Source organism: Myiozetetes cayanensis, unplaced genomic scaffold (assembly GCF_022539395.1).
Source record: "Myiozetetes cayanensis isolate MyiCay16 unplaced genomic scaffold, myiCay2020 scf26, whole genome shotgun sequence".
In the NCBI taxonomy this organism is placed as follows: Eukaryota; Metazoa; Chordata; class Aves; order Passeriformes; family Tyrannidae; genus Myiozetetes; species Myiozetetes cayanensis.
This window is the reverse complement of record NW_026087477.1, coordinates 900,249-927,800: the sequence shown is the minus strand read 5'-3', so window position 1 is coordinate 927,800 and position 27,552 is coordinate 900,249. Positions and strand designations below refer to the sequence as shown.

The following is a 27,552-nucleotide window of genomic DNA, read 5'->3' as shown; positions in this document are numbered from 1 at the left end:
TGCACTTCTCTATAATTCTGTTTTAAAAACATCCCTGTGTGGGTTAAGCTTTGAGCCAACAAAACATGGCACGGCCAATGTTCAATCCAATAATCAACCACGGGCATGAAATGCTGGGCTGTGCACAAGGATGTGTTTGAAACAGGATGGCCTGAAGAAATCTGGGGTTGAAGGTATGGTCTGTCTCACTTCGAATTCATATTGACTGCCCTTGCATGGAATATTGAGCCCAAAGCAGTGCAGATGTCAAAGCATTAAAATGCTGCCCAGTAGTGACTTTTGGGTCCTTTCTCCTGGGTGTTTTAGTGCTTCCTTGTGGTACCTGATGAAAGGCGTTTTTTATTTATTTATTTTTAATCTGTTGTGCTTTTCATCCTTGCACCTTAGGGTTTGTTTTCAGCAAATGCTAGCGGGTCTAACGTGAAGGTTAAAGGGGCTTTATTTGAGGTCAGAGGCTTTTGGACCTGGGGATCTGCATTTTTTGGAGGAAGATCAGGATGGGTTTTAGACTTGTTCTGAAGTCACGGTAAATATGTGCAAGTAAAATCACAGGATGGTTTGGATGGGAAGGGGCCTTTAAAGGACATGTAGTCCAACCCCTTGGCAACGAGCAGGAATGGCTTCCACTAGCCCAGGTTGCTCCAAGCCCCATCCAACCTGTCCCTGAACACTTGCAGGGATGGGACAGCCACAGCTTCTCTGGGCAACCTGTGCCAGGACCTCACCGCCCTCACTGTAGATGAAGTTCCTCAGACCTAATCTGTATTAATCCTCTTTTGATTTGAAGGCTTCCCTACTTGTCCTGTCCCTCCACCCCTTGTCCCCAGTCCCTCTCCAGCTCTTCTGGAGCCCCTTAGGCACTGAAAGGGAATCCAGGGTCTCCCTGGAGCCTTCTCTTCTCCAGGCTGAACACAACAGGAGCAGGGCTGTTACCTTTCCTGGGCTGCAGGTGGAAAACTTGGTGCTTTGTTCCTTGGTAATTTGTTCCAGAGAGGATGAAGAGCATCAGTGTGCAGTGGGGAGGAACCTCTTCCCTCTCCAGATCCATGGGCTACAATCCCTGCTTACTGCACAGCTCCTTGGTTTGCTGTCTGGTCATGCATCTCCTATTCTCTCACCCAGCTCTAAGTGCAGTAACCCTTCAGTCTTAGTCAGAATCACACCCAGAGGGCATTTTGGGGTTTTTTTGGTGTGTTTTATATATATTTTTTCCCATAAATCCCTTGGGAGCCTGGCTGCAGGTCTCCACACCTACATCCCTTGTTGAGATAACAGAAACTGGGGGATTCAACCACTCGCTGCTTTATCTGCAGCACGCTGGGAATGGAATCTCTCCAAGTAAATACAGCAGTTTGGTTTAGGCTGAGCCTTAAATTCGTGGACAGGTGATGCAAGTGAGCCTGGGAGGTGTGTGGGGACACATCCTTGCCTTCAGTCACAGTGCTCTTGCCTCCTTGGCAGCTCCCTTCAATCAACCAGTGACACTTTGTTTTTTTGCAGTTTGGGGCTCTGAAACAATTCATCTTCTCCTCCCCCAGATTGCAGCAGAGGGGTTTGCACAGGATTTCCCCCCCCCCTCAACTCAAGCAGAGTTGATCTAGGATTTGTGGACCTGCAGCTGCTTAACTTTTCCCACTTACAGCTGTTCCTTGGACTGGTGGGTTTAGAGGTGCCCTGAGCAGTTTTTTGGGGGAATAAGGCAGGGAAAAACCAACTGGGAAGCAGGATGTGGCTTTGTCAGGGTGGGTGTGTGTGAGGAGCAGGGGGAGGGGAAGGAACGGAACACCACTCATGCTTCAGGAGAAATTAAAGCCTGTTCCACCCTCTGGACAATTGATCATCCCTAGATACAGAGAATCACCAGTTTCCTGTAATCTGCTCCAAAGGCACACACGTGCACGCCCGGCGCTGCTGCTCCCAAAAAAACACGGCATCCAAGCCCTGACCCAGCCCCTGCCCAGATGACTCCTTTTCTTGGTTTTTTGTTTTTTTTTTTTTTTGCCTTCTTCTTTAAGGGGACGAGCAGAAAAGCTGGATGCTGGCGCCGAGGATATTCCAGGGAGAGTAGCGTCCCGAGACAAGTGGTCTGGGCCTGAATGGGTATCACTCTGCACACAATAGTCACATTTCCTCACATTAATACCAAGGTCCTTTTTATGTCCCGAGGCACAATGCTGACCCACGCGTTCCATCTGATAACTCCTGTTTTAGCAGTTTGATGTCAGACTGGGATGTTGGGCTCCCGAAGCTTCCTATAGCCTAATGGAAAGTGGATACACCGATTGTGTGTGTGTGGCGGGGGGGAGGGGACGGCCTCCCCGCGAGTTTCCTGAGGAGGGTGTTTTCAAAGCGCTGCTTTAGGAAGCCGACGGGAGGTGTGTGTGTGTTGGGGGGGGTTGGGGAGCGCGGGTGGTGCTGCACGGAGGCAGCGTTTTCTCTTGCCCACGCTCCACCTTGCTGCTTGGAGCAGCTTTCCATGGGATGTGGAGTGCTCTGGCTTTCCAGTCGGCGTGGAAAATGCACCTTTCCCCCTCTGAATTTAGCGATAAAATCCACTGCAGGTGGGTTTTTCCATAAAATAGTTGGCTTTTGTAGTGTGTAGGTGCCCCAGGTGGTGCTGTGCCTTGGCAACCTTTCCTTCTCAGAATCCCAGAGTATGCAGAGTTGGAAGGGACCCATAAGGACCATCCAGTCCCACCTTTAGCCCTGCACAGGACCATTCCCAAGAGTCACACCATGTGCCTGAGAGGATCATCCTGACTCTCCTGGAGCTCTGGCAGCCTTGGGGCTGTGCCCACTGCCCTGGGGAGCCTGGGCAGTGCCAACCACCCTCTGGGGGAAGAACCTTCTCCTGAGATGCACCCTAAACCTCTCCTGGCACAACTTCAGGCCATTCCCTCAGGTTCTCTCACTGGTCCCCACAAAGGAGAGATCAGTGCTTGCCCTCTTCTTCCCCTGGTTCAATACAAGAGCCCTGGTCATTCCCTGGAGTCCTCTCTCTTTCCAATTCCTCCACAGGGAAGTGTGAGGGGCTGCTCCTTCACCTGCCCGGGTGTTTTTGCTGCTCCACAATCTTGCAGCTGGTTCTTTATTCCCACCTGCCTTTAACCTGGGTGTTGCTTTGAGGGATGAACCCACTGACTTCAGGCTTTCTGCTGCAGCTCAGCCCATCACCCTGTCGTGGGAATGTGAGGTAATTAAGGCACAATTATTTATCTAACAATATTTAACCAAAATGACTCAAATCTGATGGGGATTAGCCCAGACTTGGCATGGCCGTGACAGGACAGCAAAGCAAAGAATCCCTTTGAGATCCTGCTTGTGCAATCCTTCATTGCCAGCGATGAGTTAGAGGTATCTCCTCTGCTCCTCACAAACTCCTGTCGTGCTGTGTGCTGATGTGGTTTTATTTCTATATTTTTAAGGCAGATTCTAAAAGCAGAACAGTTTTTGCTGCTCACAGTGGGGTTCAACACGAGTGGTCGAGGCTTAGAGTTGCACAGACCCCTGATAAAAACAAAGATAAAATAGTAACTTTTCTTTAATTATACCCCCCCCAACTTTAAATACTTTTACCTACACCAGATCCTTGATATTTTTTGGAGAAAATTATGGAATTCTAATATAGTATTCTGCTCTCATTTATTTTACTATGCATATATATATATATAAAAAACATGCAAATGCACTGGGGAGCTTATGTAGATCTAAAGGAATGTGCACAACCAAAAAGGTTCCTGCTTTCCAATTTCCACTCCTTTTAGCTCAAAGGAAAATGTTGTCCTGGGATGCTGCAAGGCTTCCAGTGGTGGCTTCGCTCCAGAGGCTTTGGGGTCTTCTCAGGTGTTTAAGGGCAGCACTGGGGACCTGTATGAGGGAAAGGTGGCATCCCAGAGGCCGGGGGCAGCGCTCCGTGCCTGCGTGCACGCATCCCAGAAATTCGGGATGTGCCGCCGCCTTGATGTGGCTGCCAGGGGATGTCGGAGATGACTTTTTGGTTTTCCCCTGGGCAGGACCTGGAGCGGAGCCCAACAGATAAGGTCGGCCACCCCTGGCAGCTCTGCTTTAGCAGTGTGGGAGGACACAGGACAATGCCTGTGGCTCGCTTGCCTAAAATAGGCTTTTGCAGCCTGTTTTGTCCAGCAAGGAGGGCCACAAAAATAGAAGTGAAGATCTTGTGTGGCCCTGAACTCCTGTTTCTATTCAAATATGTTTAATCCTGATATCCAGGTGTGAAATGCACTTACTGCTCCTGTCAGTGAGACGTAACTGATGTGGTTGATGGGTGGTTTCTAGGCTGAATCCTGTGGTTTTCTGTATCCCTTTTGTCTCCATGAAGGGAGGTGCAAGGGTCAAGGGTGTGCAATCTTTTCACCCCCCTCTAGTGATGGTGCCAGAGGAGGAGAAAATGGGTGGAAAGCTGGTGGTGGTTGGTCTTGAGCTTTGGCCAGGCTGTCTGATGGATATGTCGTGAGCAACCTCACGGTGGGTTTGATCCCACGTTGCCCTGCAGTAAAGAAAGGGATTTTTAATATAAACCAGGCAGAAGAACACCCATTTCTCGTGTTCCAGTGGATTTGCTACCCCTGAGTCATGTTTTAGCACTCCAGTGGCTGTTTAAGATACCAGCCCAGAAGTGGGATGGCCATATCCATCCATCTCCCATCCCGGATTAAATCTGAGCGGAGTGTCGCTTGGATGAATGATGGATGAGGCTCTGGACCTTCCAAAGCGTCACCTCCCTACCCAGAGCAGCTTTTTTGAGAAGTTGGAAAGTTCCTGGTCCAACAGATGTAATTAGATGTTTTGGCTTGTGTTGATAAGGGCAGCAGCTCGGTGCTCATTCCAGCTGAGCACCTGAGAGAGCTGTCAGCAAAGATTGATTTACAGCCCTTGTAAATACACCTTGAAGCTGATAAGAGGAACCAGGAGTTGCCTGATAAAAGGACAACATGAATTTCTGCAACATTTCCATTCCTCCACGAGGACAGGCTGCAGATCTCCCTAAATTTACCATGTGCTTGCTGTTGTTCGGGGTTGTGGGTGGTTTTTTGGCCTCTCCCAGAACGATTTCTTTGCAAAAGCAGATAAACCACAACATGCTTTCTCCTCGATGAATATTTATGGCCCCCAAATCTCCCCTGCCTACTTGTGCATGTGTAATTAGGCTGGGAGTTGAGTAAGTGAGCGTTGGAGAACTACAAATGTAAGAGCCTGGGGAAAAATACTTGATGTTTCTGGTTTATTTGGGTGCTTGCTTTTTAATAATGAATTGCACTTTTGTAGATGAAACAGCTTGTGCTTTCCAAAAGACGAGTCAAAAAAGCAGTAATAAGTGGGACTGTTGCACCAGCAGACTTGTCTAACTAAGGGATGCTTTCAGTCACGTGTACAGCTTCCAAGTGAACCTGGGGAGAATTTGGGTGATGTAACCAAAGCCCCTGAACCATCTTACTTTGTTTAGGGCGAGATGAAGGCGATCCTTTCTCTTTTCTGCTGTGGTCAGCTCTGTTCCCAGTTTCCCTTTTAACCCCATCAGACTTGAATTTCTGTTTGATCAAGGATGATTTTGGTTAAAGCAGCTTTTTGTGTGCGAAAAATAATTGATTTTTTTGAAGTTCTGGTGTTTTCATGGGAGTTGCATCCTCAGCTTATTTTTTTTGCAGAGGAGCAGGGCTGGGCTTGAAGGAATGTGGTCAATCTGTGACATGGGATTGCAGCATTTCTCACAGGATTTGGAAGTCCAGATCTGGAAAGGAAGCAAAAGTGCCATCTGAAGAGCTGTAATTGTGTTATATCTCTGTACTTTTCCACAGCTTGGCCTCTGGAAAAGTTTTGGTCTTCGGTGGGATTTTTCCATGCTGCTTCTACTGCTCAGTTGAATTAAAACTGTTCATGTGTCTCGTGAATAATTTTGGTAGCAGCTCAGTCTTAGGGATTTTTTGGAGAGTGTAAAGAGGGAGAACTTTTTTAAGAAGGATGCCAAGCTGGAAGAGTTCAAGGCCAGGTTGGATGAGGATTGGAGCAACCTGGCCTAGTGGAAGCTGAACGAGGTGGTCTTTAAGGTCCCTTCCAACACAAACAATTCCATCATTTCATGCACAGGCAGTGCCTGTGGTGATGCTGCAGAGAAGCTGCTTTGGAGGCAAAGAGTTTGGAATGGGCTTGTGGCAAGTACAGCTGGTGTTTGTTTGGTTTTGTAGCTTATGCCCCCCAAAAAAATGCTTCACAGATACTCTAAGAAAATGTTAGTGTCGGCACTTGGAAGCTGGAACTGGGAATTTCCCGGGTTCCCCCATCCCTGGATCTTGGCTGTGCATTAAGTGACATTTATAGTCTGTCAAGAGCAGTTTTCTTTCCCAAGGGTGGTTTCTTTCCCCTTGGATTTATGGAGGCAGCATGGTTAGTTGACAGGACGTTAATGTGCTCCTCTTGGAGTGTGATCCCTCAGCCCCCTCCCTTGGAAGTGCCTGGGTGTTATTGTTGACTCCCTAACGAGGACGAGAAGGGTTTCCAAACGAGGGTGACTCACGCAATCTCAGCCTCAATCCATCAAACAGCGATGCATTGGATTAAATGATTACTTGAAAAGATTAGGAGTTAGGTTTTTGGGGAGGCAGGAGAGGAGGAAAGAGTGAAAATACAGAGGGAAGCTGAATTTAAAAAAAAAAAAAAGGCTAAAAACACAACCAAAAAAAGCTGCGAGACACAATCCCCAGCTGATCAGATAATGCCAGTTCTGGCCTCAGTTCACGCTTCCAAAATGGGAGATGTTGTAGAAACTGAATCTCTGCTTTTCCCTCGAGATCCCCCTCTGCCAAGAGAGTGATGCTTCACCTCGTCCTGAGCCTGCTGCTCAGCTCCTGCTGCCTCTCAGGTACCTGTGACAGCAACACTGTTCTGACTGGGTTGTCTTTTTTTTTCCTCTTTCCAGCTGAAAGTGAAAGTGCTGGCTGCGTGTTACTGCACACATCGAGGAAGGTAAGTAGTAGGAATGCTGTGTGTTCAAATTGATGCAGGTTTTTTCATTATCATGTTCAGAAGTACAGAAAAGGATCTTGGAACACCCTGTGGGGCTCTTTGTCACTGGCCTGAGCAAGGCATAAGTAATTCCTTTCTTGACTTCTTCTTGCCTGTAATTCCTCTGTCTCTTAAAACCTGAAAAGCCACGTGCTGTTTGTTCTCCGAACAATTTCACCCTAATTCTGATCTTTCCACTGCTTTTTGTCCCAGACAATTCCTTGACATGTTAATTTACCACTCTCCCTCCTGCAGTGCCTGCACAGGGATCCAAGAGGACGAGGTTCAGGCTGCTGAGCTCCTCTGGAGCTGAAAGCAGAGACACCCAATAGACGTGGCTGGGGTTTGGTTTCCTGATTGCTGCAGCTGATCAGGTCTGCCTTCAGGAGCTTCAGCAGGAGTGAAATACCTGGAAACAAGCAGGCTGGGAGGGTGATTAGGGCGCTACACTTGGTTTACACTTGCTCTTGAGACTCTTAACTCAATGAGGTGAAAGTGCAGAAACCCCTCCCAGAGGCTGTTACTGCAAACCTGCTGCTAGGGGAGTGCACAGGGAGGAATTGGGTTGATATTTTGGTATCTCCCCTGTGAGGGTGGGGAGGCCCTGGCACAGGTTGGGCAGAGAAGCTGTAGCTGCCCCTGGATCCCTGGAAGTGTCCAAGGCCAGGTTGGAGCAACCTGGGCTGGTGGGAGATGTCCCTGCCCATGGCAAGGGGTGGAACTGGAAGATCTTTAAGTTTCTTCCAACCCAAACCATTCTGTGATTCTGTATTTAACACTACCCAAAACTTTGTCTTTAGGCTTGTGAGGCTCATGGTGCTTTAAGTTATCTTGGCTCTGCTCCTTGGAGGAACTGACTGTGTGCATGGAAACTTGGATCACTGATCCTGGTAAATCACAGAATCATTTACGTTGGAAAAGCCCTTCAAAATCACCAAGTTCAACTCCACTGCCAAACCCACCACCTAAACCATGTCCCCAGGTGCCACTTGGCTTCTGAATCCCTCCATGGCTTGGTGGCTCCACACAGCCCTGGGCAGCCTCTTCCAGTGCCTGAGATCATGGATTGCCCTGGAGGTTTTAATCTGTGCACCAAAGCCTTGGGGGCTTTTTAGGGAATCCCAGAGAGCCCTGTAATTCTGCTTTCCTTTAGGCCTCTAAGGCAGCTCAAATCCTGAAAAGATACTCCAGGAGGCTGAACTGGGTAGTGGGAGGAAAATGTGTGATAGCTTTAGAAACCTTTCTCCCAAGTTAAAAATACCCAAAGCAAACAGAAACCAAAGAGAAAACACTACCCAAAAAAACCCCACATTAAACATTGTTTGATGCAGAATCATGGAAGTTAAACTAAGCTATTCCATGCTCAGGAATAGAAATGTCTTGATCAATAATTTGTCTTGTCTAAAACTGGTGCCAAGGTTCTCAGTTGTATCCACTTGACTGAAAGTAACCTAAGAACTTAATCACTTAAAGTGCAAGTTCTAAGCCCAAAAGCAGGATCTGCCTCTGATAAGGAATAGTTGGGAGCTGCCAGCACTTAAGTGTCTCTTCTATTTTGTTTTTCCTTCTCAGGGCTGTAGGATTCCTGCTTTTTCTGGCCTGTGGTTCATGCTTGAGCATTTTAACTTGCTCTTGAGCCACAAATACCAGAGGGCTTTAGCAGGGCTTGAGAAAAGATACCACTGCCAGATTTTGCCTCCAGGGAGGATGAGTGGAAATTTTGTGCTTCAAATGCAAAGGAAATTGAGAGCTGACTCATGGAGGAGATGCCTCCAAGTGTCTGGGAAGGGGGGAATCACCAGCAGAGAAGTGGCTGGGGCAGAAGGTTTATCTGGAGGTGCTTCCCTGTGTGTTGGCCCTGTCTCTGGTGGGTTCCTGTGGTTCTTGGGTCGCTTCAGAAGTGCTGGAAGGTCAATCTGGGCAAGTTGCTCTCTGGACAACTTGGCATAAATAAGGAGAAGCTCCTTGGCATGGTTTGAACTATTTAATCACCGATCACGGTGTGTTTTTGAAGGAATTGGCCCAAGGGACAGTGGCAGCAGTAGGTGTTTGCTCAGGAGAAAGTGCTTTTTGGACATCCCTTCTTGTGAGGTTATGGCAGTGGCTGTAAGTGGAGGTGGTCTCCAGGACAGCCAGACAGGAGAGTTCTTGCATTCTGGCCCTTGTTGATGAGTTGGAGTGTGCAGCTTAGGCCAGGAGGCCTGCCTGAAGTCAGGGAGGCTGTTCCAGTGTCTTCCCCTTCTTGGAACAAGAGCCTCTGTTCCTGCCACGCTGCAGCTTTGCAATCAAGGCTACCTGATGTCATTAAACTGGAGATTGGGTAGCTGGCTTGGGTTTCTTGCTGAGCAGTTTCCAGCATCGAGTTTCCAGCATCAAATATCCTGGTGTGACTTGACTATCCGGCTAAAAATGTTAGTGAAGGAACAATCATTAATCTCTCCTGAAACCAGCGGGTGTCCTGACTGCAACAGTTCTGTCTGAGCTGCTGCAGAGGCTTTGCTGTGCCACTGCTTCCTCTAATTTGATTTTGGGGTGTCTCAGGGAGTGATGGATTTCTGTCCTTTCACGCTGGCTACTCGCCTTGTGATGTTTAATGTGCAAAACCTCTCTTTAAGCTGAAAGAGGGAAGGTTTAGGTTGGATGTTAGGAAGGGGTTCTTGGCTGAGGGAGTGAGGCCCTGGCACAGGTTGGGCAGAGAAGCTGTGGCTGCCCCTGGATCCCTGGAAGTGTCCAAGGCCAGGTTGGAGAGGGCTTGAACCAACCTGACCTAGTGGAAGGTATCCCTGCCCATGGCAGGGGGTTGGAACAAGATGATCTTTAAGGACCCTTGCAATCCAAAACATGCTGTGATTCCGTGATATCTTCCCTAATGTTATGGGAGTGATAATAAGGAGGGATAGTGCCTCTATTTCCTATGAGGACCAGGAGCAGGGAAACCAAATAGGCCTGAGGCATGGAAAATTACTTTCCCAAGGCACTGCCTGAAGCCCGTGGCAGAGCTGGAGCTGAATCGTTTTGACTTGCAGGAAGCTACTGATGGTGCTGTCATGCACAGCTCGCTGCAGGATCAGTGTTGATGGAGATGATATGGGCAGATAACACACGTGAATGCTTTTGATTAATTCTTCCTGTCCCTCAGCTGTCCCTCAGCTTTCTCCTTCCACTCTTCAGCTTCACTCCTGATACCCTCAACCTTCCTTGTACCTCCACAGGTCCCCCTTCCATCCACACCGTGAAATCCTGACCGGGTCATTTGGCCCAGGAGTTGCCTCCTGGGTTGGGCTCTGCCCAGAGAGGCTGAAACAAGAATTTTTTGGGAGGTGCTTGCCGGTCCTGTGGTGCCCCCGTGAACACCTGTGTCACAGAGGTGGAGATGGGTGTTTTAATCAGCTCTCTTGCGGTGATAATTTGAGGCAGACTCGCTGCTTGCACCTCTGAGGTGGAATTGTAGCTGTGTCACCGTCTCCTCTCCGAGCAGATGGTTACAGAGCCTGGGGGGGGTGCGGGAGCTGAAATCCTTCAGAGAATCCTCCCTCTCAAATGCTGTGTAAGGAGTGATTGATGCAAAGTAAAACAGTGCTAATTGCGATGGATGTGTACTGACAACTTGATAGTTGCTGTGATAATTACAGTAATTAGGGAGATGGCAGCGGGTTTTTTTCCCTGTGTCTAGGCTATAAATGGAAAAGGTAGGGAGAGTGTGCATGGAAGGAGGGGATCCATGAGTCAGGCTCTGGGATGGCCCTGTACCTTGGGGGACAAAGTGCCACGGTCCTGGCTGTGGGGGGGGGGCAGCTCGGTGTCAGATTTGTGACAGCAATTCAGAGCTCGACTCTTGCTGAGCTTAAAGAGAACTGAGGGTTTAAATGTGTCTTGCCAATCTGGTTCCCAGCATCGTGGATTCAAGCCTGGCTGCTTTCCCATCAGAAGGAAGATCTGGATAACAAAAGTGCAGTTCCCATTTCCTCGCTCAATCTCAAGCTGTTGAAGGAGAGGACAGGACTGTCAGTCCTTCCTGACCAGTGCTGTGTGTGTGGAATTGCAAGGATGTGCCGTGGGAGTGACACATTTATTTGATCACTCAATTAATGAATAACAACTTCACAGCTGACAAATAACAGAAAGGAGTTGAGGTTCTGGAATACACCGTGTTTGTGTCTCCCATCTCCAGGCCAACAAGTCTGGGACAGCAGAAGGAACCAGAAGAGAGAGCTGGGACAGTTTCAGCCTCTGTCTGCCATCTTTTCCTTCTGTTTGTATTGATTCAAAGTGAAATGTTATGCACAGAGGAAGAAAACTTCCTTGGGAATGGGAACAACAGGAGTTTAGGAAGTGTTAAAAAAAGGGTGATGGACTGGATGGCATTCCCCACCTCCCAGTTCAGGCTCCCTAACTGGGAGCACTGGGGACAGATGGTTCCCAGTTTGAGATTCGTACTGGTAATTTTTCATGCTGCTGAGTTTGGAGTCCATTTCTCCCAAATATCTTTCTCCTGTTTCTTGAAAATTCTTGCATTATTTAAACCTACAGAGGATTTTAAACACTACCTCAAGCATTTCTGCTTTTAGGCAAACTTATGTGCTTTATCCTAGGCAGAAAAAAAGAAAAAAACCTTTTTTTTTTTTTTAATCTGCTTTTTATGTCTGGGTATAAATGCAGCTGGGCATTCAATTATGGGCACTCTGTTAAAAGAAACCTTGAAAATGCAAACCTCCAGTGCATTAATGCATAAAACTCATTTTATTTGTGTAACGTGAACTGCTCGTGAAGGACGACCTCTAATCCCTGATCTTTCCTTTACACAGTACCTGAAATTAAAGAATTTTGAGGAGGAAGTCCGAGCCCAGCGAGACCTGGATGGGTTCCTGGCCAGAGCCAGCATCATCCTGGACGAAACAGCCACGTCCTTGGACGATGTTCTGCGGGAGATGCTGAGACACTTCGCGGAGGATCCCGAGAACACGGAGCCGAGCTGCAACTTCGAAAAAATCATGAGCACTTTATTCACAGATTCAGGGACCCCACGGGAAGGGAACGGTAATGAGCCCTTGATTTCCTTCTGCTGCTGCTGGGCTGCTGGTGGTTTGCCATCCTCTCCACTCTGGTGGTGTGTTGACCCCCTCCCTGCGTGGTCCCCCCCCCCCCAGCCTTGCACGTTGCATGCGGCACCGTGGGTTGATTTTTCTCCACGTCACTCAGACTGAAGGGTCTCACATCTCCAGGGTGTTTGTGTTTTGGTGGAGTCCTGCCCCCTGTTTCACTAAGATGACACGTCGTGGTGTTCTCTGGGGGTGAGAAGTCCACAGCACCAGAGTGTCTTGTCTGGGTGGACCCTTTGGGTGTGCTCGTCCTCAGCCAAGAGACACTTGCCGGTGTCTCTTCAGAAATGGCTCCTTTGCCTTGTGATTCTCCACCTGAATTCACACAGGCTGGGGAATTTTGCCTGCTCTGGACGAGCCTCTGGGGAGGGTTGAGCCCTTTGTGTTGCTCCCAGCCCACTGGAGGAGACAAAAGCCTTTTGTTTTCCTCCAGAAACTCACCCAGGGGGCATCCCTGGCCAAGGTTGTTGGCTCCTGTGTCACCTTTAAACTGTCAGCAAATGTCGTAGTGTAGTCTAAAACATAGCCAAGATGTGAAGAAGCTTAACTGAGCATTGTTTCTCTGTAGGCACCCATGATGTTTCAGAGTCAACAGGAATGAATAAACAAACATGTACATCGCACCTCAAATGTAACTGTCACAGCCTGAGTGAATTTGTTTAACAGATATGTCGAGTCCTGAGCATGTAGTAAGCATGTTCATGCTTTGGTTACCTCTTGCTACCTCTGTCCTAGAGCTTCGCGTTTTAGAATCTTTTAATTTAGGCTTTCTGCCTAAATAAATGAAGGAAAATGTAAGTAGTGCCGTGGAATAGTGTGAGAGCAGTCGTTGGGAAGAGGGGGAGAGAGGGCAGGGGATTGGGAAGGCCCTGCCCCTTCCAGTCCTGTCTCTGTATGTGTGTGTTTGGATAATGCTAATCTTAATAACCTAACAGTGCAGTAGGGTGATGTTGGGAGGAGAAAGCAGCTTCCTTTCCGAGCTGTGAATAGTTTAGGGACAGAATTTAAAAGCAGCAGGACAAAATGTTTCCACCTTTTTCTGTCAGCCCCACCCCATCCCCCCCCCACCCCTGCCTAAATCCACTGTGCTTAGGTAGGAATGCTTGGGATTAGTCCTTCCATTTGGAAAAGAGATGTTATTTACAGTTGCAAAGCGAGCCTGGACAGCCTGTGACACTTCCCTCTCTTTCTTTTCCCAGTTCACCTCCTGTCAGATACAATCCAAGGGGTCACAGCGACAGTCACGGGGGTGCAGTATCAGCAGTCCTGGCTCTGTATCATGTAAGTACCTGGGCTGGGTGAGCAAAATCCACTGGCTGCCCAAAACTTGCACGTTTGTCTGCTTTTGGGGAAGAATAAGAGGTTCAGAACGTGCCTTTTTGTGTTAAGGTGGTGATGCCTTTTCCATCCATCCAGGGGTTGAATGGTGGTACACATCTTGCAGTGCCTTTCTGCTTGGGGAGGGGGGGAAATAGTAATAATAAAGTTGATATTAAGTGAGATGTGAATCAGAAAAAAGCCATCAAGGTGTTTAAGTTATCCTAGAGAAAGCAATACAGTTCACAGTGAGATCTCAGTCTCAACATTAGGCTGCTCCTCTCTGCAAATCAACCTTGGGCCAGAGGTGACCACAGTCTCTCCAGGGCACTAAGCTCTTGGGTGCTATAGAAATCTGGTGTTAACAAGCTAAGAATGCTGAAAAATGAGCCAGAAAACGCTCATTACTGAGAAATACTAATAAAGGGGCAGGCAAACTGCTTCATGGAATGCTTTGCCTGCCAAAGTCTGGGAGCTCGTACCGAAAGATTTCTGAGGTCCCTGGATGGAAACATCGAAACTTTGCGACTGAAAATTGAAGTCAGACATTCCACGCTCTTTAGACACAGATTACTTTGTCTGACAGTTCATTCAGAGGCTGAGTAATTGTCAACACTGCTGAAGATTGCAGCAGGCCCTTAGGACAGTAAGGGGTCCCTGTCACCTGGGATTTATGAGGCTGCTTCCACTTGACCAAAGCTGGGTTTTTGAAGTCGTTGTCTCAAAGTCAGGCGTGTGGGGTGAGCCAGACTGGCCCTCCACGGAGGACAGGCCAGGGCCTGACTCCCTGAGCCAACCCAGGCAGTGCCATTTTCACTCTGTCTCCCTTGCTTTATGCATATGCAGAGCCCAAGTCAAGTTGTCAAGAAATATGTTAATTCCCAGAGAAATTACTGGGATATGTTGGAGAGGTGCCTGAAGGCAGGCACATGTTTGAGCCTTCACAGCCAGTTTGCTGGGACAACTGTCACAATGGCTTTCCTTCCACTGGCAGTTCTTCCCCTGCCCTTTGCTTATGGCTGGGGAAAAATGGGGAGGATTTGGCCTTGGAAATAAATGATTTAAAAAAAAAAAAAAGAAACAAACAAGGAAAAAAACAACAAACAAAACACAGACAAATAAGAAAAAAAACCAAAGCATGTCACCCTTGTGTTTAATCTCTTGTGAAAGGGAAAGATGTGATCTCAATGTGAAAAAGAAACAGTTTCACGTCAGGGCTGTGTCCTGTGCAATAAGTGATGAACTGGATGATGTCTGTGCTCCGTGGGCTCTACTTTTACACCAGGCATGTACAGAGAAAATGAGCTTAGACAGTAAAATGCCCTCAGCCAGGAGGACTTCTGAGCAGCGTTCTCCACTTCAGATGCCATGGGGAGCGTAGGAGCAATAAGGATATGGACTCCCTGCTGATGTAGAGGGTGGCATTTTCTGCTGTGGGATGTGACACAGCTCTGCATGGAGGGGTTTGGAGGGTGTTGATTTAATGACAGAGCATTCTAGAGGTCTTGCTACAAAGGCTGTGGTTACATTACATGAGACTGGAAAGGGTGGGTTCAGCCTCTGGTGGAAAGGGAGCCAAGGCTTTAAATGCATCCATGTGAGTAATCCTGGCTTCCAAGGCAAGAGATGATTTGAAAAATAAGCTCACAGCCCGAAGGTGTCTTGTGCAAAACTTTCCTTGTTTCTTCCTTTTGTTGCTCTGAAGAGGGAGAAGAAAGTGGTGGGAAAGCAGTGATGAGTTATTAACTATAATTATCTAATTGTTGCACTGTATTTCTGCTGGAGCAATTGTGCAACAGATTGTGAACCATATTTTTAGATCTTACATTTTTCTTGAAGTCAGATTGCAAAACAACTTCCAAACCTCTGAAGTAAAAGGAATTTGTTGATTGGGAAAAAAAAAAAAATCTCCATCTGAGTGGGAAGGACCTTTAAGATATCTGCTGTTCTTTATTCCTTACATTTAATCTGTAGTTTTTGGTAAATTTTAAATCAGCACTGCTGGGTTTGTGCACCTTAAACCGACATTTTATTCCTGGTGGGTGAGATAAATTGGGCATTGTGATGGGGTTTTATTAATGAGGAAGAGCAGCTCAGAGAGGTGGCTTTGGTGGTGTTGGTTATGAGGGGAAACTACAGCTGAGATGAGCTTGGAGTCAGAAAGGAAGAACTCTGTGTGGGATTTCTGCTGAGTTGTGCAGGGCCTGGCTGCAGAAGAACATTCCTCATGGAGATAAAAGCGGGTTTCCCTCTTTTCCATACTGGAAAAGAGGCTGTTCTTCCTTTCCTGGCTTATCCTCAGTGGGAGGAGCAGTGGGGAAAAAGTGGGGTTGAAAGAGCTGTTCTGCCTCTGCTGGAGTGGGGGTGCTTTCCTGGTGGTTTCAGGTCTAGTGAGGCTCCAGCAAGGTCAGATGTTCCTCATGGATCTGGGCTTGATCCTCCTGGCAGAGCAGACCCTCGGGGGATTGAGAATTTTTTCATTAGAGAACCTGGGATGAGGTCCTGTCCCAGAATGGGGGATACTGAACTGGTTTTCCTTGGTTATTTAGCCGTGGGGAAGCTCAGTTGTTGGTGGGACCTCAGGGAGATACTTTGATGGCCCTCCATGAAGTGACTGAACCAGGCAGAGGCTCTGCCAGGAAGGAGCTCAGAATTCCCCGTGACCCACCCAGCAATCCTATGATCCAGAGCGTGGATTCTTTGCATGTCTGCCTTGGGAAGGGTGGGGAAGGAACTCCTGTGAGAGCCACTGATGTTGGTGTTCCACAGTTCTGTGGCTCAGAAAGCCCAAGGAAATCCCTTATCCAACGGAGGGATTATGAAGAAGTGACTCTTATCACAAGCCAAGTCCTCTATCACACCCAATTCCTTCTTCCACTGCTGAAATATGGAGGCAGAAATGCTTAATTTTTTAATGTTTTCCCTTGGAGTGAAGGATCCCTGATGTTCAAGTTAACTGGGTGCTGATGGGTCTCTGTCCCTGGTGTCCTCCAAGGAGAAATCCAGGAATGTGGGTCATGGAGCAAACGCTCCCTGAGCTGAGTTGGAACTCCCTGGCATCACAGCTTCCAGCCTGTATTCTCCTTGCCCAGGAGATGGTTATAATTGCTTATTTTCTAAGCTGAATCCCTAGGAAAACATGCAAGCAAACTGCTTTGGAGTCTGGATTGAGCAGTTGGAGCACCATTTCCCTTGGCTGGATGGATAAGGCACAGGGATTGGGGAAGGACTTATTTTCAGTGCATTGAACTGATCTGCTAAAGCTGTTTTAACAGGCAGAGAGCAGAGAGGGTGTGGGGGAAAAGGCTCTCTGCAAGCAGAGAGTGGTTTGTGTGCCCTGTGTTGCTCTAGAAATCCTTGCTCTGATGTTGTGGTGTCCTGGCAGTGACTCCTGTGGAGGAGCTGAACTTGGGAAAACCCAGGTGGTCTTCCAGAAATGGGTATTGTGGGATCATGTGGGATAACAAACTGTTTGAGAAGAGTCAGATTGGAGGGGTAAATTCAACATCTAACATATCACTGATGCTCATGTGAGAGGTGTTACCAGTGTGTCTCTCAACAGAGGTAATGCAGAGCCTGGTTTGTGTGTTTTAAGGGTTTTTCCAGAGGTCTGTGTGTCTCCAGAAAAGTCATGCTGCTTCTGATTTAGCTGTGGAATGGATTTCCAATAGAGATGCTTCAGTTCCTGTGTATTCCTCACGTTATTGCCTCCTTTTAAAGGGCAAAACAGGAAATTAAACAGTTTGATTCTTTAAAACGAATATTTTCCTTTAGAGGAATGATTGCAAGCTTTGGAGTCTTGTAAACAAGAGCCTCTTCTCCAGAATTTACAAGCTTCACCTCTCAAGTGTTCCTGGGAGCTCAGGGAACTGCATAATTTTCTTTTAAGGGCCTCTCCACCCTGGTTGGGTTTTTCCCAGATTATTCTGGAGAACTGAAGCTCTCGCAGGTGCTGTTGTGTGAAAAGAAAGTCTCAGGCTCAAGCCCTGCATTAGGAATTTGGATCCTGAAGGAGAAAGAGATGGATTGTTCCAGTGCCTGCAGGGTGTTCACAGGGAGATGTCTCCTTTATAGAATCATTAAGGTTGGGAAAGATCTGTAAGATCATCAAGTCCAACCGGCACCACCGTGTTCACCACTAAACCGTGTCCCCAGGTGCCACATCCATCACCTGCCAAGTGTTCTTTGAGTTGAGAGAACCAATTAATGTTCTTTTTAGGGCCCCTCCACCCTGTTTGGGCAGGAGAGCTGAAGCTCTTGCAGGTGCTCTGTGATGGAATGTAGTTCCCAACACACACTGACCGGTGGGAAATACTTCTTCCCGGAGGGATGAACTTCCAGAAGGGGGTGAATCTTCCTGGGAACCCAGCAAAAAGTGGATTTTTCCCAGTCCAAAACCTCCCCCAGCTCGTGGGTGAACCAAGGCTGTGCCAAGCTGTGGGTGAGCTGGCTGGGCACAGCTTCATCCCTCACTTCCAAAGGCTCGTGCCTGGAGCTGCTCCGTGGAGGAAGATTTATTTGCAGGGGAGCGAGAACAAGGAGTGTCATTGTTGTTCTGTGTGGGGACAGGAAAAACCTGGCTGGCTGATTACCTCTGCTGGGCACTCTTTCTTACTGCAAGGGATAATTTGTTTCTGAATTAACTTCCTTTCTTGCCCCGTTGAAAGAGGGTTTCTGTTTCTCTTGGGTCTCCATAGCCCGACCCTTTGTGTGATTTGGTTGAGAAATGTGTTATTACTCTGATAAAATCTTGGGTGTGGGGCAGAGCTGGGGCACGTGGGACTCGGTGGATTTGGGATTTTGGGGGAGTGTTGCCAGTTCTCACCATCCCAGAGCCACGCTCAGCCGGATGCAGAGAGGAGGAGAGCAAAGCAGAACTGGTGCTATCATTTAAATGCTCTTTTTATGAGCTCAATTATTGGAGGATCAAGATAAAAGTTGCTGAGAACTCAACCTGGCATCTCCTTAAATCACAGCCCAGCATTTCCTTGTGTGACTAATCCTGGGTGAAAATAGATTTTTTTTCTTTTTTTTTTTTCAGCTTTCTGGGCAAACTGAAGGAGAATCAAATGTAGCTCAACTCAAAGCCAAAAGGAACCTGGAGGCTTTGGCCAAACCAGGCTTGATTTAGAATCAACTGAAAATGTCTTACTTTTTTGGGGAGATTTGTCTACTCACCCTTCAACTTTCCTCTTGGCCTGAGCTATGCTGAGTTTTCTCCATGTGAACCAAATGACTTTTTTTTTTTTTTCCTTTTTGTCCTTTACAAATATTTGCTCAAGTCTAGTAGGTGCTGCACTTTTGGTTTGTGTTATATTTGCACCTGGATTCTGGAATCAAAAGTGGCAGCTGTAAGTGCCACACCAAGGAATAGGATTGGAGTCAGCTAAAAAATGGTTTAAATTTGAAGAAAAGTTTGAGAGTGATGCGGTAGTGACTTGGCCTTGCACTGAAAGTGCTGAGATGCACCACTTTTTTCCCCAAATAAGTAGATATAACAGGGAGCCCAGACCCAGTGCAGATGAGCTTGTATTCTGCACAAAGGCAGAAAGGCTCAGGGACATCCCACCTTCTCTGTGGCACCTGCTTAAAACTGGTTTTGATGTGGTTTGCCCTCACTAAATCACCTCCAGCCGGATTTGTAAAGGTATTATTGACCTAAATTTGTGTGTACACTGACCCTTCTAGGCTGGAAATTCTTCAGTGGCCCAAACTCAGCTTTACTGGTGTGGTGCTGGGATTTGGGTGCAGTGTCAAAAGAACTCTTCACAGAGAGGTTGGGACAAACTCTCCCAGGTGGGAGAAGCCTCAAACTCCAGCACTGTGGAGAAAAAATGTTTCAGATAAAAATGGTTAATTAGCAGTGGCAGTGTTTTCCTTGGTGTCTCGTAAATGTGCTCAGCGTTGCTAAATCCTCCAGAGCTGCTGCTCCCACACTTTGCCAGTCCCTCGAGTGGAGGGAACTCCAGGTTTTGGTGTGGCTGCCAGGAGGATTCAGCTCTATTTGAAAGCCATTCAGTAACAAAGAACAGCCTTTTGGTCAAGTTTTCCCCTCCAAACTCAAGAAGCTCTTGAGCTGAAGGGGTCTGTAACCCTGTAGAGCGGCACTGCTCGGCAAGGTTCTTGTCTCTGGAAATCACAGCGCTGGAGACGAGTTCCTGGAGCTGAACCATAACCCTGTCACTTCAGGGAGAAAGTTTAACTACAGGAGAACACGTGACTTGCTTAATTATTGCACTTTGTAATAGGTTTTTCCAAATAACTTCGTAGTTCAGAAGTTTTTTGCGAGGTCAGGTCCTGCCTGGTGGACATGGAAGGGAAGGGATGATGTCTAGGAAGTGTTAGCACAGCTCTGTGAGCTCTGTGATCCCTGATTTGGCCATCTCTGGGGTAGAACTGATGTTCAAAATGCCCAGAAAAACCTTCCTTCTCAAAACAAATCCGTGAGTTCAACAGCTGAGGTTTGAGAATGCTGAGAGGAGAACTCAAAATAAGGGTCGTCTTTGCTGATGGTGCATTAGCCTGTTCACTAGTGGTGACCAGGTGGGTGAAGGTGGGAGAACTGAAGGTGTTGGACCCACTTGAAGGTTCTCCAGTTGGTCTGAATCCCGGAGTTTGTGTCTTCCCCCTGGGCTTGTTGAACTGGAACACGAGGAGAATTGTCTGCCTTCCAGCCACGGCTGGATTGCAACCAAGGGCTTGGATTTGGTTGTGAAAACAAGTGTTGTCTGTGTTCCTTTGGATCCCCTGGGAGGAAGGACAGGGATTGTTGCAGATCCAGTCTCTTGGTTGAGTCCAGCAGGGAACTTGCACTCTGTTTTCAATTACTTTAGAAGGTATTTATTCCTCACCTTTGGACCTGCCTGGAGATTTGTCTCTTCCAGAGCTGATTTGAGTAGAAAAAGGACACAAGGGGCTGTGGTGGAGGAAATAAATGAAACAGTGTCATCTTTCTCGTGACCTGTATTGTTGTAATTAAGCTGTTTGGTTGCTCTCAGACGAGTCCCTTTGTCAGATTAATTTATATGAGCAGGCTGCTTCCAATCTGCGATCAGGAAGTCAAACTCAGTCAGAAAATACTCCGTGGTGTGATTATTTTTGAGTGCAAATTATGAAGAAGCTGATAGCAAATACAGTGTTCTCCTGACCGGTGTCTTCAGGAGCTGGTTGTGGAACAGCCTTCAGGGTGCAATGGCTGTGGGAATGCATGTTAAAAAGGCATGAAGTGGGCTGGAATTACGGATGAGAAGTTGAAGGAGAAGTAAATCCTATCATAGGACCACAATAGGTGCTTTCTGGATCAATAAAAGGGAGCAAGAAGTTGAAATAACTTTGAACTGGAGGGGGAAAAAAGGAGGGGGGGGGGGTAAAAAATCACTGTGAGGTAGGAAAACACTTCCATATCTTTTCCAGGGTCAGGAGGCAAACCCTGTTTCACCAGTGCTTTTGAGGAGGGTTGAGAGAGGAGTAGGTGGCTTTAAAGGCAGCAGGAGAACTGCAGTCCAGGCTGGAATTATCCACCTCCTGCAACTGCACCAAGCCCCACAGCTTCCCAGCAGGAAAAATGACAATTAACCAAATCCCAGCTCTGTTTAAACATCCCAGGGTGGAGACAGACCTGGTTTTCCATGGCCTCCAGAGATGATCCCTGTGTTTAGTTCAAACAACTTGTTGCTAATCTTTGTTTGGGGGAGTCCAAACAGCCACCCCATCCCCAGCTGGGCTGGATTGCAGCCATGGATTTCCCTGGGAGCAGGAATCCTGCCTGCTGTGACCTCTGTGGATCGTGAGCAAGGAGGGTCAGCTTGGTTTGTGTAACACATGTGCACCAGAAAGGGGGAAAAAAAAAAATAACAGCTGGGAGCAAATGGGGAAAGCCATTACAACAGAGATCTGCCTGAGGCAAAAGTGGAAATATATTGGTTTGGCACCTTGCCTTGATGTTTCCAGAAGCACTTTGGGGAGTCAGGTGAAATGAAGTGTGATCTGCTTTCCAGTAATGTTTTTTCATAAGAGGCTTTTCTTGCAGAAGCTTCTGTAGCTCTGCAAATACTACGTGTGTTGTGCTCTGTCGTTTGGTGTCTTGGCTGTTAAAAAGCAGGTGGAGAAAGAAGGAGAAAGAATAAACCCTTCAGATTGTGAAGGTTATTTCCCCTAAAAACACGGATGTCAAATTCTAAGGGGGAAAAAAAAACACGGCAGAATGGGGTAATAGTAACTTAAAACCACTCTTTAAGACTGCAGAAGGGGTTCTTTTTACAACCAACAGCACCTTGTGTTTCTCGGAGTTGAAATGTGTGTTTGTAAACCTGCTGCACCGGGAGAGAACAGCCCTTGGGTTGTGGTGCCCACGTCTTAACAACTCCCCTCTTCCCCCACAGTTGCACTATAAAGTCCCTTCAGCGACGTCACGTTTGCATCAGCCGCCTGGAGAGGCCTCAGAACTGGGGGGAAAACTCCTGTGAAGTGAGATTTGTGATCCTGGTCCTGGCTCCTCCCAAGATGGTGAGTGTCGTGTCCAAACCCGAGGTGGTTTCCCCTTGGTCTCCTCCCAGGGTTAGTAACTACTGCTTCTGAGACAGGAGGGGATGTGAAAAGGCCTGAGACCTTCTCAGCAGTTGCCAAGATGATTTGTACTCTCCTGAGGGGTGGATTTGTCAGCTGTGTCCTCGTCTCCTGGCCTGGTAGCCTGATGGGGAGGAGAACACAGGGCCAGTGTATCTGCAGTCCCCTTACACACCTGTGGGGCCTCTGTCACTCCCAGCTTCCCCCCTCCAGCTTTACCACTTCAGCTGCTGTTTTTAGAGCTGAGAAATGCTGCTCCTGGTTATCCCTGCTGGTGAAAGGTTCTTGTGATTCTCCAGCTGGTGCTCCACTGGGGTCATTTCCCAACAAACTCCCTTGGTGGGGCTCCCAGTTACCCCTATCCAGCAGCTGTGGGTAGTGTAGCCAAGAGGAGGATGATGGTTTTTGGGCTCTATTGCTGGAGGAGTGAGACTGTTTGGATGCTGGGGTGCTTGTGAGGTGTCCTTTGGGATCTGTTCTCAAAGTTTTTGGCACTTGAAACATCAAGGCTGAAGCTTGCTCAGGTGTCCTTGCCAGTTCTTTGGTGTAGACAAGGCCAACAAACAGCTCAGTGAACACATTTACTCCACTCGTGGAATATCCTGAGTTGGAAGGCACCCACAAGGGTCATGCAGCTCCAACATCATGAAGGTTAATTGGGGATCACCATCCTGTCTTCCTAGAAAGCACTGGCTTGACCAAGATGGGGTGATGTTCTTACAGCTGATGGCCAAACGGTTCAAAGCTCAAGACCTTTTCACACTTCATCTGGCTCTTTGCACCTTGGGCCTACTGAGTCTGTGCTTCTGGGAGGTGCTGGAGACCTTTTCTGGGACAGGATATATCCTGATTTAACTTCCTGCTCTCCAATGCTATCAGTGTGACCTTGGGACCTGCTGGTCTGGCCCGTCTGTCTCCTCCCGCCCCTGTTTAAATGGAAATACTGGTGTTTCCTCCTTCCCCAGGATTTCTGGCCCGTCCTTCCCCACCTCAATGCTTTTTTGGCATTAGAGCTCGAAGCCAACAGGCTGAAAACCTATTGCTGTCGCTTGGGAAAAGCGGGAGGCGAACAGCTGGGCCCGTGTGGGGATTTGGGGACTGCAGGGATCTGTCCCTCATTGTGTGGCCTCGTTATCTCCGTGCAGAGCTCCCGGCGAGCGGCTCCGCATCCGCTCCGAGCCCGAACCGCTGCAGTTCCGATGGGCAGCCTCAAACTGAGGAAAGGGGAGCAGAGGCCAAGCGGGGCTGCAGCTGCCAACAGGCTTTTTATTTGAGCTGGGGCGACGCAGCCGGCTCCAAGTGCGCATTTCTGGTGCAGCAGTTAAAATAATTAACCTGCTGACAGCGACGGATTACACGGGGAGGGGGGAAACAAGCCCAGAAAATGGGAGTCTGTTGTGCTGACAGTCCAGATCCATCCTTGGCCTTTTTAATATGGAGGATGGAAAAAGTTTGAGTTTTCTTGCAGATAATCTGTGCTCTTCCTTCTAAATGGTTCAACCATCTCCCTGGGAAAGCAAAGAACAGGGACAGCACTGGGAATCTTGAAGCAATCCTTGCAGCCCAAGGATCGCTGCTGCTTGGAGGTGAAAGGTGGAGCCTCCCCTGTGATGGCAAATCACAGGGTTGGTTCAGTCTGAAAGGACCAGGCTGGCAAACTCTAAAAGCGAATCCCAGAGCAAATTCTTCACTTAAATCCAAACCTTTCCCTAGAAACTGAAATGGAACATGTTCTGCCAAGTGTGTCTGAAGGGACTTTGCTGGTGATGGAGGGGATGGCAGTGGAATCCTAGGAATGGTTTGGGTTGGAAGGGAAATTAAAGATCACCTCATTCCACCCCCTGCCACGGGCAGGGACACCTTCTACTAGCCTAGGTTGCTCCAAGGCCTGTCTAACCTGGCCTTGGACACTTCCAGGGATGGGGCAGCCACAGCTTCTCTGGGCAAATGGAGGAGCGGGTGACGTGAGTGATGGAAGAAGCACAAAGCAAGTGATGATTTCAGGACCAGCTTGGTGCCACCCACGTGTCTGTGCCCCTGCATCGAGCCACACTGAATTATTTGGTTGTGTTCACGGCGGAACCCGTTCATCTGTTGTGTTCTGAATCACGAGGAGCAGTTCAGATCCATCACATATGCTCCCTGCTGCTCCTCCCAGCAGTGTGAGGAGCTTGGAGGCTGCCCAAAGGAGGGGGTTTGTTTGGGTGTCTTCAGGAGCTGCTGCATGATGAGTGTGGAGAGGAGCAAAGGTGGGCGGGTTAAAACTGTGCTTCAAAAGGAGCCTTTTTAATGAGCTCTGGTTCTGTGTAACTTTGCCTTGGTAGGTGTCTTATCTGGCCTGACTGCAGAGGTGTGAGCAGATCAGGGTTTGTAGAGTGGGGATTTGTGCAGGGATGGGGAGCTCAGTGTCCTCTGCTGTTCCCTTTGTATCCAATATCCACGGTGCTTGAAGCAATAGGAAAGCAGGCTTGGATTCTGTTTGAAGCTGTACCCTCAGAGATCAGGCCTGTGGCTCACAGCAATGTTCAAGCCCACAAATAAGACCCTTTTTCCTCAAGTGTTTGAAAATTTCCTCTCCTTTCCAAATACTTAGTGAAGATGGACAAGTGCTGCTTATGTGTGTGTCTCATCTGCTTCTTTCCCATCCTTCCCTCTGTGCCAGTTCTTGCTTTTAGCTGTGAGCTCTAAATTTCCACTTGTGCTGCCAGAATTACCCCAGAGTGACCAACTGAGCTGAGTTTTAATGCCCAGGAAATAGGGATCTGATGAAGCAGGCGAGCACAATAATCCCAGTCTTTTCAGATAAGACATCAGGACACTTCTACGTGCTGGAACCTTGACTTACAGCACCTCTCCACCCCAGCAGCAGTAATGCTGAGGTGCTGTGAGATAGCTAAGACTTTGATTTGTCTGTTCTTAGCAGCCCTGAAGAGAAAACCAGGGATAAAGTGCATGCTCAGCATGATTCAGCCTTGGATTGAGTCCTGGGGAATTGATGAAGTAAAGTGATCGGTGCTTCTGGTCAGGACCTGTATGGTGGTGCTTCACAAGGTCCTGCTGTGCTTGGTGATTTCATCTGCAGCACCTTCCTCACCTTCTCCTTCAGGTGTCTCTGGGATCCTGGAAGCCAGGCAGCTTCCTCTTCAGATGGAGCTCAGTGGGTTTAACTTTCCAGAAGTGAAAGAAAAGAAATCGTTTAATTGTTTTAGAAGTGCTTTTTCTGTCTCTTACTTTTTTTTGGTTTTTTTTTTTTTTCCCCTTGCTCAGAAAAGCACCAAAACCGCCACAGAAGTGGGCAGGACCTTTGCCACCATGTTCTCTGACATCACCTTTCGGCAGAAGCTCCTGGAGACCAAAACCGAGGAGGAGTTCAAGGAGGCCTTGGTCCACCAGCGGCACCTGCTGACGGTGGTGAACCAGAGACCCTCGGGGAGGAGCGATGGGCACAAACCACACGGGCATAAACCACTCAAGGTAAGGGCTGGCCACGCCACCTCTGCTTCCCTTGTGTCCACCTGCTTGAATCCCAGGGGATTTGGCGTGAGGGGATGGAGCACTTGAGCCCAGTGGAGGCAAGAAGCTCTCCCAGCACTGAGGCTTCCACAGACGGCTGCTGTGTGTCCACCCACCTTCCTCACTCCTGCTGTAAATCCAAAAAAACCCCAAAAACAAGACCCCACTTCAAAGAGGCAGGTGCTGAAGGGGTGCAGAGCAGTAGGGGGTGAAATGGTTACAGGTCTGTGATTCCAGATGCTTAATCAAGGGTGGGATTAATGGATCGCTGCGTGTTGTCGGTCCAAGGTGCTTAATCCTTACAATCAGAAGGCTCCTAAGGAAGCTGCTGCTTGTCTTTCCCGCAGCCAAAAGGCTTCTTGGCCATCTCTGCACGGTAATTTCACTTAAAAAGTTGCCTGTCAGTATTTGGCCTGGCTTCTCCCCTGTTTGATGTGCAGCTCTGTAAAGCATTACTCGCTCTGTGCTTTAAAGTTTCGGGGGAAATGCTGTAACTCGGCTTTCTTTTCTGGAATTTCCTGTGTGTTGGCCATTGCTTTGTTTTTTCCCCTTCAGAAATCCATTCTTTAGGCAGACAGCATACCTGAAAAACAAACTGGACCATCTCCAGCATGCTGCTGCTGTCCCTGAGTTACAAATAACCTGAAAGCTTTGGCTTGCCTACAGTGCAGGAGCTGCTTAACTTATCACTTCTCCCTTTTTTTTTTTTTCCTGGGACAGATTTAAGGGTTTGATCTGCACATCTGGAAGTGAGCAATGCTCATGTTTTCCCTCTGGAATCCCCTTGCTTTTTAGTTAGTGCTTTGAACTTTGCTAGATCCCATACCTGCCCTTAGGTTTGCAGAACAAGCCCTCTTTAAACCCAGGCCATGCAGGGCAGGGATATTTGGAGCAGTAATTTGGGTAAGGTAGATTTAACCCTTTATCCTTGGCCTTACAGAGTTTTTATTAGAGTAGCTGAAGCGTCTGGCTCTGTCTTCTCCTAAAACTGGCTGGTTTTAAGGTGTCTAGGGGGGTTTTCTGCTCTAGTGTGGTGAGCAGGAGGGCTGGATGCAACACTGAGCTTGTGTTGGCCCTGGCACTGGTGATTCCTACCAGCCTTGTTGGAAAAGCAGCCTTGACCAGGCAGGGCTTTGATGCCTCTGAGCCAGAGCTGTAGATAGACAATGATACTCGTCTGGATTTGGTAAACTGCTGTTTTTCAAACCCTTTTATCCATCAGCCCTTAGGGAGAGCTGGGCTGGAGGTGTCTTCTCCTGAGAGCCACCTCCAGCGTCATCCCCTCCCCCTGTGCAGGGATGGAAGCATTTAGTATGAGCACAACCTCATATGAGACCAGGGCTGTAATTTCAACCTGTGAGCCACCCCTCGGTGAAATAAATACCCTAGAGCTGCTGGGTTCTCACAGTGAGCTCTCAGCAGGGTGGAAAGTCTCTTGGTGACACGAAAACCTCCCTCCTGCCTCCCTTCATCCCTTGGTCCTGCACTGACTGAGGGAGAAAAGGGCCTTAAATTCTGGGTGTGAGTGGGATTCTTTTGCCAGGGCTTGTTTTCTACCTCTGCTAAAAACACTGAGGGGGATGTGCCAGTCACATTCCATGCTGTGCCTACGGCACTGTCACTCTGCTTTGGCTCATCTCAGAGGATTATTTAGGCAAGGCTATGTACTCAATCATAATTAAGTCAGCCTGAAATCCTCTTGTTTACTGAGGCATCTAATTGTGATTTTGCTCATGGAGGAGCCCTGAACAGCTGGGATGTTTCCTGGCTGTGATTTTGTGTCCTGGGTGGATTTGCTGAGGGGTGGGGGGGGCTGTGCTTGCTCAGCATCAGCAGGAGGGAGGATGTAGTGTGAGTCTCTGGTCTGTAACAAAAAAACCACCTCATTCAGCTCTCCAGTACCTCTGTGGAGGGCTGAGAAAGGGTCAGAGTTGTTGGGGCAGATATTTTCTGTTTGGCTCTCTAGCTGCTGTTAAGTGCTGGCTCAGCCTCTCCCAGTAACCCAAGTAGTGGTTACTTATGGCAAGAGATTGAAGAA

General features: G+C 48.2%; 1 protein-coding gene and 1 long non-coding RNA gene across 4 annotated transcripts in view; both read left to right on the top strand.

Moving 5' to 3' along the window:
• LOC126642991 (uncharacterized) overlaps positions 1–27,552 on the top strand; it is a 223,037-nt gene that overhangs the window by 31,952 nt on the left and 163,533 nt on the right. The window lies entirely within an intron of this gene.
• Positions 1–27,552, top strand: part of SLC4A11 (solute carrier family 4 member 11) — a 95,039-nt gene that overhangs the window by 31,457 nt on the left and 36,030 nt on the right. For all 3 annotated transcript variants that reach the window (XM_050321033.1, XM_050321035.1, XM_050321034.1), the window contains exons 4-8: positions 6,935–6,981; positions 11,826–12,057; positions 13,319–13,400; positions 21,818–21,941; positions 25,269–25,475. In XM_050321033.1, the coding sequence (XP_050176990.1) occupies positions 6,935–6,981; positions 11,826–12,057; positions 13,319–13,400; positions 21,818–21,941; positions 25,269–25,475 (692 nt within the window). The remainder of the gene's footprint in view (positions 1–6,934; positions 6,982–11,825; positions 12,058–13,318; positions 13,401–21,817; positions 21,942–25,268; positions 25,476–27,552) is intronic.